At 43.9% G+C, this 20,651-nt stretch overlaps 1 protein-coding gene across 1 annotated transcript in view; it reads left to right on the top strand.

The window, feature by feature from the left end:
* The window catches only part of zmat4a (zinc finger, matrin-type 4a), a 181,268-nt gene that overhangs the window by 118,878 nt on the left and 41,739 nt on the right, over positions 1-20,651 (top strand). The window contains exon 5 of the mRNA XM_079814692.1: positions 5,997-6,221. Within this exon, the coding sequence (XP_079670818.1) occupies positions 5,997-6,221 (225 nt within the window). The remainder of the gene's footprint in view (positions 1-5,996; positions 6,222-20,651) is intronic.

The raw sequence follows: 20,651 nt of genomic DNA, 5'->3' as shown, positions 1-20,651 counted from the left end.
ATTTTTTTACACACTGTGGACACACATCTGTGTTCAAAGTGTAAAAAAGTGAATTTTGCATAATATGTCCCCTTTAAAAACATACAATATACATCAAATCATTTCAGATATACATATTTGTATTTACAATATTGACTTGTTCATGTTCGACTTCTGAGTCGGAAACTTGTAATATAACTTGCAAATTTACAATAATTCATGTAGCACGTAAAGACAGCATAAACCTCATATCTAGGCTTGTGTGGAATCTACACTTGTAAAGTTTGACAAAGCATCATTCACATAGTTGAACACACATTCCCTGCTCCTTGCATGTTCATTTATTAAATATATCAGATATTTAGCTTGTTTTCCCCCGCAGCTAAATGTGATAAAAGTGTGTAGACGTGTGGGTGTAACGACACGCAACAATTGTCGCCAAGAAATCAACAGAACAAAGTTTTGTGCATATGACTTGCGCAGGTCTTATACTTGGATGAATGATCTCTTAGAATGTCCCTCTCCATCTTTATGTCACCCAAATCCTGCAGCTGTCTTTGTGCCTGCAGTAAATCTCCTGATAGATGACTCTTCCCTTATTGCCTAAACTGTCACCTGGAATTACCTGAAGTTTCTCTGTTATTTCCTTCCACAGAATCTCATTAATGTTTCAAATCTCCTGCCTGCTGGTGTCAGAGTATTGTTTGTTATAAAGAAGACAGAAAACGCATTGCCGGTGAATCTTTTTACTGCTGCTGTGGCCATGAAATGAATTTTTGGAGTGTAAGAAACTTGAAATGATTTCAATCACTGCATTATGAAAATTTTTCTTTAGCACAAAGGTTTTCACTCTTCTCGACCTGCTATCCCCTCCTCTGTCCCTAATTTAATTCCTGTTATATATATAGCCTATCCTTATCCAGGGATACCCAGGAGCCTTCTAAGTGATTTTAAAGTGCTTTTATGCTGCAGCAGGCAAAGGGCAGCAAATAAATAGAAGGATGGTGGTTTATCCACCTTTTGGGGATCAGACATGCTCATCGCTCCTCCCTGAGCTTGGCAGTAACAGACACAGTAGGGGAGTGAACAGTAAGGTTCTAATGATACACTAAAATAATGTAAAAGAGCTGGTTTCATGCCAAAAAGAGAGCGAGGAGGCCACCCGTAGTGACCAAGAGAACATTAAGTAAAACTGAGATAGCGGTAATGAATGACTTTAGTGTCACAGGCCTGTGGCACAAAATTTAATTTAGGCAATACAGAAGGACTGTTAAGGCAGAAGTCTGGCTGCAGTAATTACATTGGGGGAAACACTGCCGTCTGCTTTGGGAGACTAGTGATGGTGAGTGATGGTGTTATTGGGACATTCCCTGGGAATATATTAATTTATTCTTTATCACTTTTTTTAGGGGCTCACTGTTTCATCTAATATGCTTAAATATGCCCAGTGAATCGCTGTGAGATATTTCCAGACAGACCTCACACCACCGACTTATGAACAGTAGTATACAGTGTATGTGCTACTGTTAAAGGGTTACTTCAGCGATTTAGCATTAAGTTTTGTATCAGTAGAAATGGTAGTATATTCAAATTATGGTACTTTCCCCCCTCATATCCCCCTGAGACGAGAGAATTATATATTTTATTTATGGAAAAAATCCTCCGATGACACAAATATTGTCATTTTGCGTCATCTGATGATTTTTTGGCCAGAGGCTAGAGACTACATTCAGCCAGTAGAAGGAGCTAGTTCCGCATGCTTTAAACCCGCCCACAGCGGAGGGATCTCACTCACAGAATGTAAATGCGCACAGCCGCTCGGATCGGGCATTCATAACGGAGCAGAGCAAAGTGAGTGTTTCAATTTTTCAATGAATTTAGCTTCCATAGGCATGATCTGAAAACGCGCCAGACTGGACCCGTGCTATGAATGACTGTCGCGCTTACCTCAGCTCTGCTCAGCTCTTCGCTCTCGTAATGAATGAAATCTGACTCCTGCTGCGTCTGTGCCGTGACTTTCGTTCGGCTCACTCACACGTTATTGAAAAGACATTCAGTTTTTAATTGTAGTGTTTATTCGCTAACTGAAGGAAATGATTGTATACTATGAAAATCAAAACGACGGTGGGGTCGGTGTAATGGTGGGCAAGTGATAAACCAGTAGCCGTGGCTTTGGGAGTGGCCTCGTTGGGCAGCGAAGCAAGTGCATTCTGGGAGTTTTCTGAGAAACACTTTCTGTCTTTTCTCAGTCTAGAAGGCACCAAATTCAAAAATAATTTCACATTTCTACTACATAAATGACCCAGTTTAAATACACATTCATCTTCCCAGCGCTGAAGTACCCCTTAAACAATTTTGATTTAACTTTTATTTATTTATTTATTTATTCAAGGATGCATTAAATTGATCAAAAGTAACAATAAAGACTTCAAATAAATGCTGTTCATTTGAACTTTCTATTCATCAAAGACTCTTGAAAAATAATATATCATAGCTTCCACAAAAATATTAAGCAGCACAACGTTGAGAAAGTAATGACCAAAATAAGTATACTTGCATGATTTCTGAAGTATGAAGTATCATATAACACTGAAGACCGGAATTTGCCATCACATGAATAAAATACATTTTAAATTGTAATATTTCACAACATTTCTTCAAACAAGTAAACTGTCACACAAGCATACTGGCTATCCATTGCTTGAATGATATGCAAGCAATGTTTTATAATGAGGATCTGTGCAGAATATGGCATTTATAACAATGAATCAAGACATTCAGCTCCACATATTCTATTCCACACACAAAACACAGTGACAGTGACACTTAAAACCACACTATTAAGGGAAGGAACTATAAGTTGACTCAAAGGGAACAATGAACACAACAATACAAGTGCAAGTAATTTAGTGAATAATGTCAAAATGCTTGCTGACCTTGTATAAAAAAGCCATGGAAAAAAAACATGCTAGAGACGCATTGTGATAAAATAAAAAGGGGTTATCTAGTACAGGAATGGTCTTGTGTTTGTTTCCTGGAAACTAGAAACGTTCCTGTTTTTTCCTTTTGATGGATGTCATTCTGTAAACCCCTGAGCTTGTAGATCAATACTCCAATGTTTCAGTGCCGGATTCTGCTAATATCCACAGTGTTATAGAGCAAGAGTCTGTCAGATACTCCAATAACTGCAGCCAGGGCTTAAGGGAGTGTTACACATTATGTGCATTATTTTCCTGTCACTTTTATTCCGTTTTTTTTTTTTTTAGTTGCACTTTTATTGTTTTGTTTGTCAAGGCAACCTTTGTTCTTCATAAACAGATTAGCCTTACCACATAAAAATGCTTGTTTATCTAAATATAGCAAGAAGTGCGAACACTGTTCAGACAGGACTAATTAATTTAATGGCTTTAATGCAAATTATTGTCTTTATAAAGTGACATGAACTGATAGGCCCTGCAACATTTCTTGACAGGGAATCACCGTCAGTTAAAAATAAAGTAGATTAAGCTTTATTGAAATGAAGTTGCTTGCTCATGTACTCTCTTGTGGCAGCTCATTTATCTTCATTACATTTTCATCTCATATAGCATTTTAATTTACAGTATCAAATTTCATTTTTGCAGCAGTGGTTGTTAATTGCCTAAATTAAATTTTGTGACCCAACTAAAGCGTGCATTTATACTTTTATCAACCCAGCTCGAGAGAGAGGAAAAAGAAATGTGAAAAACAGATTGAAGGAATAATGCACCCATTTTGGCTGGGTATAAATTTCCTGGCACAACAAAAGTACTGTTCAACATGTCTCTTGTTCGCGGTTGTCCCAGTTTTTACAAATATACTAATATATCAAAGCTTTGTAGGAAGCATGTGAAGTCTCTTCCATAGCATTCGCAGTGACTACTAATGTAGTTTATATATCAAATCATATTTAAAGTTGCAAGTAGGGCTGAAGAACCGAACTTGATTTACTCCACCATTACTTGTAGCTTAACTAGTGTAAGTCTGTGTTGAATTGTTAACTCTGGCAAATATATTGGGTCAGTTCACAGTCACCCCTCAATGACAACTATGAACACTGACAAACTCAGACAGAAAGCAGCCTATTCTCTCCAATTGTCTCCTCTACCAAATAATAGGATGTGATGTCGATGGTGAACAGAGCTTTTGTAAACATTGTCTATGGCAGAGTGGACAGCCACTGATGTGTTAAAACTGATTGTTTTGTGTTTATTCTGTCCAATCTGTGATGATGGCGCTATCCATGCATAGGAATGCATAAGAGCATACAGTAAAACAAGCTTGGCTTTGTTTGTGGTGTGGGTCAGACTGAGGACTGTCAGAAACAATACAAAGCTTCACCTTCCCGTTAAAGTCAATGAAAACCACAAGAAGCTCCAGAAGCACCACGTCCTGAAAGACGGAGAAGAGAGCGACTGAACCCCGTAGCACCTGAAACGATCTGACAAACAGGACACGCCAACACACACATTAAATCAGCCACAGCTGATGCTGATAATGATCGGCACTTAATAGACCACACCCACTCAAGCATCCACACATGAACCGCGACAGTTGTAGTTCAAGTAGTTTCCAACTAGTTAGTGGTGAACAAGATTAACACACACACTTTGGTTTGTTTCTTTGGGTTACCCTAGCAGTAAAATTTACCAAAGCATAGCTTTAGGGAATAATTTATGCGAGTTTCTCTTTTGCTTTTTGAGCATGTACTTGTGGAGACAGACGTCCAAAAATCCTCAAGCTATCTGGTTTGCAAACAGGGTCCAAAATCACATTCTTTGAGTGCCAAATGAGTGTAAGACTTGGCTTTGGTAAGTAAATAAAACGAAGTTCAGTGCCAGCTGGTGCGTATGAAATGGCTACATTACATGCTTAAGCCTGATAGTCTGCCCCTTGTGATGTAAGTGATGTGAGCTATTCAAAACAAAGCCGTACTAACAGTAAAACATACTCAGACCCCCACTTCTTTTAGGAGCATTTGTTTATCTAGGATGCCTGAAGGCAGATTTTCTCCAGAAGTCTTTTGCGACAAATGTGTAGAATATTCTTAACGCTAAGCCTAAGAGTGACAACATCTATTTTTTTTCTGGCACATGCAGTTCACTGAGCGATGGAGACAGTAATGTTGCAAGTGACATCCTGTGATGTTTGTCAAAAATATGAATGGAAAAATAGCTAATAAAATTAAATAACATTAAACACTACTGTTCAAAAGTTTGGGGTTGTAATGTTGGGGTCAAAAGTTTTAATGACTTTGAAAGAAGTCTCTTATACTCAACAAGACTGTGTTTATTTGATTAAAAAGTACAGTAAAATCATTAATATTGTAAAATATCATTACAATTTAAAACAGTTTTATATTCATTTATATATATTATAAGTTGCAATTTACTCCTGGGATAACAAAGCTGAATTTTCAGCACGCATTATACTTCAGAAATTATTCTAATATGCTGATTTGCTGCTCAATAAACATCTCTTATAATCATCATTGTTAAAAACATTTGCACTGCTTAATATTTTTGTGGAAACCACAATAAACTTTTTCAGGATTCTTTGATAAAGTTCATAAACAGCATTTATTTGAAATGTATATATTTTGTAACAATGTTTACTGACACTTTTGATCAAATGAATGCATCCTTCCATATAAGATATATACCAAATAAAAGTGACAAAATTTTTCTAAATTTGTCCAACATAAAACTTTGGACCCTGATGTACAGAGAGTTTGATGAAACTGTGGAGTAAAAAGTTGTTTTCTGTGACCTGCGGTGAATCTCTCCCCCAATATTTAGGAGTGTTTCACAGAGCACAGAATCTCGTTCACTGACTAAAGTTTTATATAGCAATATACAGAATTTACCATTTTGTCCTTGATTGCCAAACCTCTGCAGACTTACTAAACACATCTCCCCAGCATATTTTGCTATTGCGCTAATAAATAATATATTAAATTAATATTCCATTGTAAGCCTTGTTCTGTTTTGTTTCTTCAGAGGTGCCACCTAGTCCAGTGAAAACGCCCTCCTCAGAAACTTCACCTGTGAGCTCGACCCGTCAGCACCGGGATTCTGATCGCTACTGTCAGCTGTGTAATGCTTGGTTCAACAACCCTGGAATGGCACAGCAACACTACGACGGCAAAAAGCACAAGAAGAACGCAGCACGTGCAGACCTGCTGGAACAACTAGGGAAGACTTTAGACATGGGAGAAATGAAAGGTACAGACTTTTAAACCCTGTCTTTATTGCTTATTATTGCTGCATGATTAATTTTTGCTGTTAGTTCATTACAGGCTGAGGCACTGAACTGAATGATAAAATATTTGTATTGTTTTACTGTCCTTTGATGATAATGTCCAGTGCAAATGACTAGAAATGTATTGGTTCTGTGAAACAGAAGCTGAATGCAAATATTTTCAATGTGGTTTTTCGTAAACTCACTCGTAGTGTTTTTTTACATTACCGATGTGTTATATTTCATTGAAATAACACACCCCATATATATATATATATATATATATATATATATATATATATATATATATATATATATATATATATATATATATATATATATATATATATATATATATATATATATATATATATATATATATATATATATATATATATATATATATATATATATATATATATATATATAATATATATAAAATGTAATTACTAATTATATTGTAAGCATAAGAATGGAAAGAATTTCTGCTAACACTTTATCTTAATGTGTCCTTGTTACTCATGTTACATGTATTTACTATAGTAATAACTATAAATTAGGCATACTTGCATGCAACAAACCCTAAACAAAACCCTAATCCTAACCCTATAGTAAGTACATGTAGTTAATTACTATTACTCAGTACTTAAAGGGGCAATATGTCATTTTCGCTGCTAGAGGCCATCTGTACAATACCTGGGTTTCCATCCAAACATGAAGCGAATCTTTTCAAAGTTTGCAAAAAAAGAAAAAACAGGGTCATGGAAACATAGCTAATGTCACCTGATCGTGGAAACATAGCTAATGTCACCCGATCGATGTCACAAATATACATTGAGCAGTTGTTTAATGATCTTGGAGTAGTGCAGATTTTTTTTTTTTACATCGTTTATTTGTTTAAAGTTTAAAAAAAATAAAAAGTCTGTTCAGTATTATGGATTTTTTCCATTTTGTTAAGACTTCCGTCATGCAGCACAGAAATGTCACAAATATCGGGTCATTTTCCTTTGATGCAGTGATGTCTTCAAAAGTAAATGCGTTCCTCTTGAAGAAGGAATTCAGAGTTGTGTGACTTTTTTTATGCCCTCTTTGTTACTCAAAGAATGAGACCTCAATGCTAAACTGTGAGGTCACAAACCTCTTTTACTCATGTTGTATTTAACTTTTTCTATTGAAGGCTATTCCCAGCTCAGAGCGAAAGTTGGTGCCGTGGGGCTCACTTCCTAGATTAATGAAACCGCTCACATAATACAATAAAGCTTCCTCTCAATGTGTCTTTTACTTCCCTTGCCTCATCTCCAGCCTGAGCTCCAAGAGAATAAAAGCAATAGGTTTGTGTGTCCAGAGACTCCGATACAGGCTATTAATTTCTGAGGGATGAAAAGTGTGATCTCCCATTGTCTCATGGCTCACATTATGTCAGAAACAATTACATATAAAGAGTCCGGGCTAGCGGTCACCTCTGCAAGGGCTTCCACCACCTAGCAGAACTGTTCAGTAACATGGGATGTTTCCACTCATTAGAGCTAAATGACTTACTCCGGTACATATCAAAGCTTTGGAGAGAATGCCGCTGTGAGACTGAGCTGATGTTGGGTTTAGTTTGTTTGGACTGAAGGTTATCCCCAGCTTAGAGTGATGGATGGTGGATTCAGAGCATCCTTGTTAATGGAAGAAACACTGGAGACTTGGCCAGGCTCAAAGTGACTATTACTTTGACTCTGTCAGCATAAGATTAGAAGAGAAAACAATTAGGTTGAGTGCTGAATGAGAAAATAATCTGGATATTTTACTTCTTTGAGAAGAGAAGTTATTCACACCTCCCAAGATCACATAAATAAAATATTTATTTTATACCTGTACGTTGTTATATCTACAGTAGGTAGTAAGGGAGACCACGGATTTTTGTAACACTTTTTACGTAAGTAACTGTTTTCCCACATTCACACCCCATTTTATTTTAAAATATTAACCCTTAAACACATACCTTGGGTCTTTAGTGAAAGTTAGAACTCGACCTTCTTATGCCGAGTTCACATTGCCCGATTTTGACTGGCCGACAAATGCCCGAAATCATGGGCAAATCGGTGCTTGTGCACGCGAGTGACAATCACGCAGTGTGAATTCTCAAAGACGCTATCAAAGAGAATCGCAGACACCCGTGAGTTATTTGGCCTGCTAAATATCTGGACTCCCGCTGCTAAATGTGTTCTGACTGAAAAATACATCTGCGATGACCTACAGCCAATGAGAGCGCAAGATACAGGGCAGCGTGAGGTTCAGGGAGGAGTTATAGACCAGAATATTAGTATTTTAATAGATATTTTTACAATCCTATCAAACAGAAACAAAGCACAAACATTTGCTTGACCAGCCGCAACAGCAGCACATTGCAAAATTATTTATTTACTTCAAACTCTCTTTGCAGAACACAATCCTTGCTCCCTGTGTCTCCCCAACCATTTTCTCCGCCATAATCTTTTTTTCTTTTCCTCCTTTTCGCTGCAAATCAGCGCAGACATTTTCTGCAGTTTATCATTTTGAATTACTCCGGTCTGACGCACGCGTGATCTTGCGTTGTTTACTTGTCACATCACGTGTGTTTGGTTGGGAAACTGCGGAGAGCGTTGTCAGTGACTCTTCCTATTGTAAAGTCATGCAGTGTGAAACCTCCTGTCGTCGATCCATCGTGCAGTGTGAACACAGCAGTGACTGAATGCTACCCCAGATAGTCATACAGTGTGAAAAGAACTGTGTTCCGACGAGTTTGAAAATTGTGTAGTCTGAACTCGGCATTAGTATTCCTCAAAGATTTCATTATAAACAAAATAACAAGAAAAAAAGAAAACAATTCCATTCATTTTTGTAAAAAAACGTATAGGGTCACTAACGACCCGAGGTATGTAACAGTGCAAGTTTCACAATAAACCTGTCCTGTCACGTGTCAGTACTGAATTGAGCTCAATTCACGAAGCACCATGATGCATGCGCGAGAATATGACGTAGAGCCAGCTTTTACATGCACTTATTTGTTTCTCACGGTGCAGGCATCCAGGAAATAGAATTCAACGTATACATATCTATGAGAATGCCGGCTCTACGTCATATTCTCACACATGCGTTGCGGTGCTTCATGAGTTCACGTCCGAGGCCCAGACAGAAGACAAGAACTTGTTGAATAAAGTCGTTATTTAGATTTTTTTTTTTTTGCGCACAAAAACTATTCTCGTTTCTTCATAAAATTATTGTAGAACCACTGTAGTGAGATGGACTTTTCAACAACGTCTTAAAGCTACACTGTGTAACTTTTTTAGTTTATTCTTAGCTAAAAACACTTAGTTCTTTCAAAAATATATGTGCTCATTAATGTATATTTACTTCTTTCAAGTAATAAAGTATTCTCGTAAGTTTATAATATGCCATTGAAAATACATACGAGTGAGGGGTTCGAATGGCGGTCGCCATGTTGCCCCTCCATCTTGAAAGTACATTAGCCAAAGAGGGACATACCCGTAAATTCAAGCTTCGCCTTTCGCGTTTTAACACTCGATGGCACCGTGTCGAATGTGGACGAGGTCGAACTGGAAGCCATGTTAATCTTGGACTAAATCGGCCACCGTAGGAGTTAAAACGAAATCGAAATTGAGAGGAACAGAAACGTCTCGGTTACGTATGTACCCCTCGTTCCCTGAGGAGGGAACGGAGACGTACGTCAGTGACTGACGAATGGGGGTTTCGCCTAGAAGCCAATTACCTTCGAGGTGTTTAACAGCGCCCAATGGCGTGCCAATGCCATGGGCATGCGGAATTTGCATGCGTAACTCCGCCCCACCACGTGGGTATATAAGGAAGTACGCTGGCAACATCGCATTATGTATCTGCTGCGGAGCCAAGATCTGAACTCCGCGTTCCAGCAGCACAGCTGACGTGGCTGAGGAACGTACGTCTCCGTTCCCTCCTCAGGGAACGAGGGTTACATACGTAACCGAGACGTTCCCTTTCGTTCAGTCACTCCGACGTACGTCAGTGACTGACGAATGGGGGTTCCAATATAACCGCGCCACTCAGCTGTCGTCCAGTGCCCTGCGTAAGTGTGAGATCCCGCCACTTAAGGCCGTAGGACTCCCACTTATCACAGGATTACCAAGGTACACTGGGAAGCATTTCCCAGTGAGGGAATGCCAAAGATGCCTACCCGTGGGGAGGACTTAGAGAGTACACATATGATCCGCTGCGGGCTGCATATGGGAAACTCTAGGGTACCAGCCGAAGGTGGATTTTTAACCCTAGGGGTGGCAGGGGCCACCCCTGCTCACTGAGGAGGCTTACGGTGGAAATACTCGTGTGGGGGTCGCCGGAGGGGAACCATGCACACGGGGCACCTGGCTGGACATGAGGGTCTGGGCTCGAGAGGGCAGACTGAACTGATGTCGGCGTCGACAGTGCTGGAGGAGCTCAGGGCTCTCGTGGAGCTCACCTGAGGAGAATATCGCACGTATCCAGTCCGTGGAGTGGAGTGGCGAGCAAGCAAAGACACCTAGAGCCTGGTCCATTACCGACCCCTCGGGGGGGCGAGTACATAGTCGGACACTGGCTCCACTCGGAGATTGTAGAATCTGGGGAATGTGTTGGGTGTCGCCCAGCCTGCAGCTCTGCAGATGTCTGTTAGCGAGGCGCCATGCGCTAGAGCCCAAGAGGAGGCCACACTCCGGGTGGAGTGTGCCCTCACACCAAGGTGACATGGTCGACCTTGCTGCTGGTAAGCCAAAACAATGGTGTCCACTATCCAGTGAGACAACCTCTGCTTTGAGAGAGCACTTCCCTTCCGCTCTCCACCATAACAGACAAAGAGCTGGTCTGAGGTCCTGAAACACTGCGTCATGTCTACGTAAGCGGGGAGAGCGCGTACTGGACAGAGCAATGCCAAGGCTGGGTCTGCCTCCTCCAAAGGCAGCGCTTGCAGGTTCACTACCTGATCTCTGAAGGGAGTGGTAGGAACCTTCGGCACATATCCAGGCCGGGGTCTCAAGGTCACGTGAGAGTTAGCCGGCCCGAATTCTAGGCACGCTTCGTCAACTGAAAAAGCCTGCAGGTCCCCGACCCTCTTAAGAGAGGCCAATACGGTCAGCAGAGCCGTCTTCATCGACATGAACTTAATATCAACCGACCGCAAAGGCTCAAAGTGAGGCCTCTGCAGAGCACTTAGGACTACTGAGAGGTCCCAAGAGGGAACGAGAGGAGAGCGAGGAGGATTCAGTCTCCTCGCTCCCCTCAGGAACCTGATGATCAGGTCGTGCTGACTTACCTTATTGTCTCCCAAGAGGTCGTGATGGGCAGATATTGCAGCCACATACACTTTCAGGGTGGAGGGAGACAGCCTTCGCTCCAGCCCCTCTTGGAGAAACTCAAGCACGGACCCGGTCGGGCAATTCCAGGGGTCTTCTTGGCGGGAAGAGCACCAGGTGACGAAGAGGTTCCACTTCAACGCATAGAGGTGTCGTGTAGACTCTGCCCTAGCGGAAGTGATGGTGGCGGCCACCGTAGGGGGCAGGCCACTCAAACCTGCCGCGTCCCGTCTAGAAGCCACACGAGGACCTTCCAGAGCGCTGGACGCGGGTGCCATAGGGTGCCCCGTCTCTGAGAGAGGAGGTCCCGTCTCAGAGGGATAGGCCAGGGAGGGGCTGTCGCAAGGAGTAGCAGTTCTGAGAACCAGGTCTGGCCGTGCCAATACGGGGCGACCAACATGACCTGCTCCTTGTCCTCCCTGATCTTGCACAGTACTCGTGCGAGAAGGCTCACTGGGGGAAACGCATATAAGCGTAGGCCCTGGGGCCAGCTGTGCGCCAGTGCATCCGTGCCGAGCGTGCCCTCGGTCAGGGAATAGTACAGGCTGCAGTGGGAAGAGTCGTGGGAGGCAAACAGATCTACCTGTACGTCGCCGAACTGTTCCCAAATCAGCTGGACCGTCTGGGGATGGAGTCTCCATTCTCCAGGAAGTGGCTGAATCCGTGAGAGCTCGTTGGCTGCACGGTTCAGTTCTCCCGGGATGTGGATAGCACGAAGGGACCTCAGGTGCTTCTGACTCCATAAAACGAGATGGCGGGCGAGTTGAGACATACGGCGGGAGCGTAGACCACCCTGGTGGTTGATGTACGCTACAGTGGCAGTGTTGTCTGTCGGGACAAGTACGTGTTGACCCCTCAGCAACGCTCGGAAGCGGTGCAGGGCGAACCGTACTGCCAGCAACTCAAGGCAATTGACATGCAGAAGGCGCTGGGGTCCTGTCCAGGAGCCCGCGGCTGCTTGTCCATTGCACATGGCACCCCAGCCCGTGGAGGAGGCATCCGTTGATACAACAACATGCCTGGAAACTCGTTCTAAGGACACGCCGGTCCGTAGAAAACTGAGGTTCGACCACGGAGTGAGTGTCTGTAAGCAGGCCCGGGTTATTTGGACCCGGAGCGTGCCAGACCGCCATGCCCATCTCGGGACTCGATCGCGAAGCCAGTGCTGAAGCGGCCTCATATGTAGCAATCCGAGCGGCGTTACCGCGGCTGCAGATGCCATATGCCCCAGGAGCCTCTGAAAATGTTTCAGTGGAACCGCACTCTTGCTCTCGATTTGACGGAAGCAAGTCAGCAGAGACTGCGCGCGCTCGCTCTTAAGCTGCGCGCACATGGCGACCGAGTCGATCTCCATACCGAGAAAAGAGATCCTCTGCACGGGGCAGAGTTTGCTCTTCTCCCAGTTGACCCGAAGGCCCAGACAGGCTAAGTGGTGGAGAACCAGATCTCTGTGTTCGCAAACCTGCTCTCGAGAGTGACTCAGTATGAGCCAGTCGTCGAGGTAGTTCAGGATGCGAACCCGGTGCTGCCGTAGGGGCGCAAGGGCTGCCTCGGCAATCTTCGTAAAGACGCGAGGGGACAGAGATAGCCCGAATGGGAGGACCGCGTGCTGGTATGCCCGCCCCTCGAAAGCAAACCGTAGGAACGGTCTGTGTCGAGGTAGGATGGAGACATGAAAGTAGGCGTCCTTCAGGTCGATCGCTGCAAACCAATCGCCGGGACGAACGCATTTGAAAAGGCGTTTCGCTGTCAACATCTTGAACGGAAACTTGTGAAGGTAACGGTTCAAGATGCGCAGGTCCAGGATTGGCCTCAACCCACCGGTCTTTTTGGGTACAATGAAGTAGGGGCTGTAAAACCCAGACTTCATCTCGGCTGGAGGGACAGGTTCGATCGCACCCTTCGCCAGTAGGGTGGCAACCTCCGCTCGCATGACAGGGGCATTGGCCCCGACCATAGTAAAGCGGACTCCCCGGAAACAGGGAGGAACCTGCGCGAACTGAATCGCGTAGCCGCGCCTGACTATCTTCGCGACCCAGCGGGACAGCCCTGGAATCTGAAGCCAGGCTCCCAGGAACTGCACCAGCGGGGTCATTCGGACTACAGACGTACCCGGTGTGGGGCAGCGATGCAGCGTTACCGACCCGGACAAGTGAGGCTGTTGGGCGTCCCGGTGTGGGGGTGCGGTTAACGGCTGCGTCCTGACAGAGGAGACCAGGGAAGGATGCACATTCCACTGGGGTCTGCTCTGCCAGGAGGCTGGCGACAGAGTGGGATGCGAGTGGCGGGACCCGTGGGTGGCGCACACTGACATCACCGATCTCTGGGGGCTCAGGGATGGGAGTGTTAATTCTTTCTTTGACCAGATTAGGGTGCTGCCGGGGGAAGGAGTGGTCCTGCTACCATCTCCTGGAAAGAATTTCCCATCCCTGAGCCGTCCGTCTCAGGAGTGCCGCTTGGCCTGGCGTTTAGCGGGGCGCGGGGCGGCCTGAGGGGACTGGGACGCCTTCCTACGGCTTCCTCCGCGACCCGGCCCGGGTGAAGGCTGCTGCTTGGACCGGGTGGGAGGGGCGGGAGCCTTAGGAGGGCGTCCTCGGCGGCGAGCAGGCTGAGGCGACTGTGCCGGCGGCTGGGTGGAAGCAGCAGCTGGCCGCCGGGGCAGTATATGTTTGATTGCCTCAGTCTGCTTCTGGGGGGTTGAAAACTGTTGGGCGAAGTTTTCAACCGCTCCGCCGAAGAGGCCAGCCTGAGATAGGGGGGCATCGAGGAAGCGTGTTCGCTCGGTGTCCCGCATATCGGCCAGGTTTAGCCACAAATGTTGCTCCTGGACCACATTTGTGGACATCACTTGACCCAGGGAGCGTGCGGTCACCTTCGTCGCCCGGAGAGCGAGGTCGGTGGTGGCACGCAGCTCATTTAAGAGCCCTGGATCAACTCCACCCTCGTGCATGTCCCTGAGGATCCTGGCCTGGTAGACCTGGAAGATCGCCATGGCATGCAAAGAGGCGGCAGCCTGCCCCGCAGCTCTGTGCGAATTCGCCACCAAGGTTGATGTGAATCGACAGGCTTTGGAGGGGTGCTTAGGATCGCCTCGCCAGGTCGAAGCGCTCTGAGGACACAGTTGCATCGCAACAGAACGTTCAACCTGGGGGACCCCAGTGTACCCTTTGGCCACGGCCCCATCAAGGGTGGAGAAGGCGGAGGAGACTGCAGACCGGTCACGGGAAGACAACGGGGACTTCCAGGACCGGGCAATCTCCTCATGCAGCTCGGGAAAGAAAGGTATTGGGGGTGGGGACTGACGTGAGTCAGCGCGGGCTCCCAAAAACCAATCATCGAGCCGCGAGCGTTCCGGACAGGGTGGAGGGTTCCACTCTAACCCTAAACTCGCGGCTGCCCGAGACAGCATGGCTGTCAGCTCTGGGTCCGACTCGGGCAATGCTGGCGCGCCCGAAGGCGGCAGCACAGCCGAGTCATCATCCTCAGAGGACTCGAGCCCACCTTGTGATGCGGTGACCGACATCGCATCATCCTCCGGAGCGCCAAACGAAATGCGCGAGGGAGCCGGAGCTGGCCCCGCGATTTCAGTCTGCACACTCACGGGTTGCGGAACGCTAGAGGGGTCTGGCCCGAGGCATATGCGTCGGGGCTTTGTTCCACACCGTAACCCTCAGGTCACCCTCACCACCAGCCGAAGTACCGGCCACGGGGGGCACGGTAGATCGGGGTGTGGTTGAGGGGACTCTCACTTCATTACGAAGATCCTTGAGTCTCGACCGCAGAACCGCGATGGTCATGTTCCCGCAGTGGGAATATGACTCATCCACGAACGCTGCTTGAGCATGCTGAACGCCCAAGCATACCAAGCAGAGATCGTGCCCATCGGAGGAAGTCAACGACCGGCCACACCCAGAAGTACACGGGCGAGACATCCTGAAAAGGACGTGCCACGTGTAAGCTCTTTTAGGAGAGGAAGCTTCGCAGAGACGCCGAAGCGCCCAGGGACCACACACCAGCCGTCAGACGGACCACTGCGCAGATCAGCAGGCAGGCAGTATGCAATCACTGGAACGCGCCGTAGATCCAACGCCTCTGGAAAGCTGCTCGTCTCGAAGGCTTGACAAAGACTCAGTTGTAGGCTTGAAGGAGTGAAGAGGTACTCTTGGCTCCAAAGCAGAAACATAATGCGATGTTGCCAGCGTACTTCCTTATATACCCACGCGGTGGGGCGGAGTTACGCATGCAAATTCCGCATGCCCATGGCATTGGCACGCCATTGGGCGCTGTTAAACACCTCGAAGGTAATTGGCTTCTAGGCGAAACCCCCATTCGTCAGTCACTGACGTACGTCGGAGTGACTGAACGAAAGGGAACTAATATTCACTGGATGGTCATATACCTTTTCACCACTAGATGAGGGAAAATATCACACAGTGTAGCTTTAAGGGTCTTGAGAGAGGAAAAGTCATTGCTGCCAATGGAGGCCTTTCTGAGCCATCTGATTTCAACAAAAATATCTTATTTTGTGTTCTGAAGGTCCGAAGGTCTTACGGGTGTCAAACGACTTGAGGGAACATCAGAATTTTCATTTTTGGGTGAACTAACCCTTTAAATAAATGTATGGATAGTTTAATTAGATAATATTATTTATTTAGTTATTTAAAAATGTTTTTTTGTGATTATTTTGCGGTGAAATTACGAATTATGCAGGATCACAAAAAAAATTCAACATTTTGTTGATTTTGTGTTGTATTCAGTGATCGCGGAATCGCGGAAAACTGGAGGGACTGGCTTCATACACTGTCCCATTTTGTTTAGTCTTTGTGGGTCCAGGTAAATGGGGAAAGTAGTATTACAAACAACCCCTTCTGCTCAGACCTGATATATATATATTTTATTTTTTATTTATTAGGGGCCAAGCACCTATTGTATCCGTTCCCGTATTATTATTCTTCCGCCATTGAAGTCTATGGCAGCCCATAGAACCGTTTGCGGGAAAGTTGTAGCGATTTGACATTTTGATAGAGGACAGTCCCAACATTAAATACACCAATTTTGGAGTTTCTAACTCAATCCCTCAAGCGCCACCACCTGTCCAAAGTTTCACTCATGTTTATGTTAATAACTTTTGAACCCTAAGGTCTAGAAACAAAATAATTTTTTCCTCTGATTCCTGAGCTCATGCCGATTTGATCGCATCCTATAAATCCATAAATTTCCCGCCATTTTTAATTTTCCCAAAAACCTTCTTTTGCAAACTCGTCCTAGACAGTTCATCCAATTTGCACGAAAATTGAGCCTGATCATCTTCAGGCAGTGCCAACAAATCTTTAGGGAATTCAAGTTGATTCATCAAATCTTTTTCGAAAAACGCGCAGACAAATTTTACGTAGCGGTTGCAAAAAATACACATAAGGTTAAATCTCCGCAACACTTTATTTTATTCAAACCAAACATGTCATCCCGAGCATGACCTGAGGCAACATGCAGTGTTTCGGCGGAGTGCCACCTACTGGTCCGGAGATACGAAAAAGCTATTTTTGCTTATAACTTCTGAACCGTTTGGCCAAAAATCATAAAAGTGGGACGTCATGTCGAGTCGACTGATATCCAATTTTACCATATCGGCCATTTTGGCTATCGGCCATTTTGAATTATGTGATAAAATGCTGTATTTTATGAACACATGAACGGATTGTTACAAAACTTAGTATGGGCCTGAGAAGTTTCGAAACAGCGAAAGCATTTCTTTCAAATGCTTATAACTTTGGGTGTGGGTGACTTATTTTCATGGGAGTAACTTTTTTTGGTTCCTGAATCCTTGCCGAGTCCAACGATACCAGACTTGCCATGTTTCAGCATATGGTTTGTGCAGCATTGTAATTAAGCGCTTATAAAACATTAGTTGATATCTTCGAAATTGCTAGTCCAATCGAGACGAAACCAGCATCAGAAGTTCGGAAACGTAGGTCGATAGCCAAATGTTAAAGACCAAAAGTCAAAAATATTGATAGTAAGAGGTAGTAAAATCCAATCAAAGTCAGGTGTCAGTAATTTTTTATGTGTTTTTTCATATAAATGTCTATGGACCCCCTTTTATATTAGTGGGGCCATGTCTATAACTCCCAAACGAAATTAGATATTTTCACCAAAATTCACACACATCTATGGGCTCACTTCGAGGACACATAAAAAAAATGGTAGGATTGTGCCTCTTGGTGACCCTATAATTAAACAAAACTATGACATTGGCTCTATACAACTCAATGTATTAATGTGGGGTTTCAACATTTTTGCTTAAAATTGTCTCCAAATGTCTTTACTCATTTTTGCAGTTGGTCTGCTGCCAGTTTCCCTGTTTGCTCCTGTTGCGCTTGGCCCCGGTATTGCTGCTTGCCGCTATATTTGTATTTATTATTATTTACACTACACTAAGTTCGAGTTTAGTACGTTTTTAAATAATATCTTTTATTCAGCAGGCATGCATTAAATTTATCAAAAGTTACAGTAAAGACATTTATAATGTTACAAAAGATTTTATTTGAAATAAATGCTGTTCTTCAGAACGTTTTATTCATCAAAGGATCATGTGATACTCAAGACTGCAATAATGCTGTAAATTCAGCTTTGTCATCACAGGAGTAACTGCAACTCAATATATCAATATAAAAAACAGTTCTGCAATAATATTTCACAAAAATACAGTAAAAACAGTAATATTGCTTAAAGAAATGCAACCTTGGTGAGCATAAGAGACTTCTTGAAAAAACATTAAAGTCTTACTGACCCCAAACTTTTAAACGGAAGGTGAAAGTTTTGAGTAAATGTTAAAATGTCAAATGAAACTAGACAATCTGCTGAGCCATATGATATTTTGTCATTTAACATTAACCTGTTTCTTTACAGGTGCGACTCAACAGCAAATGAAAATTTCACCCAGAATAGTTTTTTTGCCCCGTAAATCTTTTACATTTGTACTCAGGGACTTGGTTTTAAACTGATGATGCTACAACCATCCCTGTCCTTCCCTATTCAGTTATTATTTCTGATGCTTTCAGTTTGCATTCATTGTCACACACTGTCATGTGTGCAAAAGGGCAGGTCTGGACCAAAATGGACCTGTAGAAATAGCCAGTCAGTATACTGGCGCCACAACTGATCTTTCATACACATTTCCTCTTCACTGGGTTAAGGAGGGAAAAATGGATGGGCTAACCATCTCTGCAATTTTCCCCTCGGCTGCCCGTTCTCACTGTCTGCCCTGCAAGGTCTCTCACTAATGTCACCTAGTCATTACTCCAGCCAGGAAATGTCAGCACAGACACAGCAGCGTTCGGTAGTACTCCTCTGATGGCTTCTCTCCAACGTGATTATCAATTAGTAATGATGTGGCAAATCACCCTAACGGCCAGAGAGAGAGATGAGAGTGAAAGAGTGTTATTTGGCAGAGAGGGAAATGTTGCAGAAGAACTTGCTGCCTAATTCATCGGGCTGGGAGCTGCTGGTGGCAGGCTCATCTTTCACACAAAGCGTTAACACCTACAACACTTGCCTCTGTCTCTATTTCAGTATCCTTCCCATTTTTTCTCTTCTACTGTCTGCTTGCCTTAGACTTTTCTGCCTTTTCTCTCTTTGCATATATCTGTCCCGGGCATCCTTTGAGTGTTGTCTGCTGTTCAGAGCATCAGAGAGGGAGGCAGCAGTCACACTTTGAAGACCGCAACATCATGAAATATTCATAGATTTTCTGTTGAGCACTATGTTTGCGTGGTTTCTCGTGTGTGTGTGTGTGTGTGTGTATATATCTGTGAGTGCTTGGCATGTTTTCTCTTCCTGCGGCTTTGAATTGCAGCACCTCTCTATTTAAAGTATACAAAGGGAGGGCTACCCGATATTTGTGTTCTGCAGGTTTTAAGAAGGGTAAACATCAAGGGGTTCTCCTGTGCTGTAGAAAAGGGTGGTGTACTCCGGTCGAACAATATAACAAATGCAAACGTTTTTTTACAACTGTGAACTTCAACTGTATGCAGTGATTGGTGCAGTTATGCAGTTGATGATGCACTAACAAAGAATTTGACTCTTGTTCGTAACTTGCATGCATGATGTACTGATCAAAATATATTTTATGTAATGTATTTGGAAAATATTTGGAAATAATTTCTATATAATTACATTTATTTCAGTCAGAGGGGTAAAATAAGGACGGACGGACGGATGGATAGATGGCAAGCGTTTAACTTCCTTGAAGTTTAAAACTATTGGATCTGCCATAACCAATCGCTAACGTTTGGTCGTGACGTATGTCATGCGTTCGCCTTGGTCAACTCCTTCACCAATAACGGAGCAACCTGTAAAATCAAACTTTTCCTGAACCCTGTGGGGAGGAGGGCCACAACATCATGGCCACCAACAAAACTCAGCAAAGATTGTTCTTGCTCCGGCTTTAACTTTTGGATATTCGGCAGCGTTGCCACAACGGACCGAATGGCTTTGCTCGCATCTTTCTCCGCCGCCATTACTGAACTACAACTCAAACTAGCGCACGACATCAACGGCATCGTTCTCAGCCACTTCCTCTGTTCACTGATTGGAACGGTTAAAATTTGGCTGGAGAAAACCAGCGAACCCAGACGATGTACTGAAGGAAAATGAAAATTGAGCGGTAGTGCGTAGGAGGGCGGAGCCAGGCTTATCATTTAATATATGATATTTGAAAATCATAATTTATATCAGTTAGATATTGATTGATTTACAAATGTATTATATATATTTTGCTGTTATACTGTTACTGTGGAGGTGTTTTTCCTCCTTTTATCACAGCCTTTTAAGTTTTATTTTCATTTCATTGTTGGTGGCTTTTTAGGACCCAATTTTGTTTGTACAGATGTATTCAGTGCACAGAAATGTTTCCTACTCTGGGACTAAAATACATCCGTACAGTGAGGTGTTTGTGGTGTGCAGTAATAGATGTCTAAAGCCTGTCAAATTTTAGTTTTTTTCTGCAGTGAACTGAAGAGCAGACCTCATTTTCTCTCTTCCTCTTTTGCACTTCACTCTGAGTCGTTTTCC

Source organism: Gobio gobio (assembly GCF_949357685.1).
Source record: "Gobio gobio genome assembly, chromosome: 4".
Taxonomy (NCBI): Eukaryota; Metazoa; Chordata; class Actinopteri; order Cypriniformes; family Gobionidae; genus Gobio; species Gobio gobio.
The sequence above is the reverse complement of the archived record's forward strand: the minus strand, read 5'-3'. Positions and strand labels throughout refer to the sequence as shown.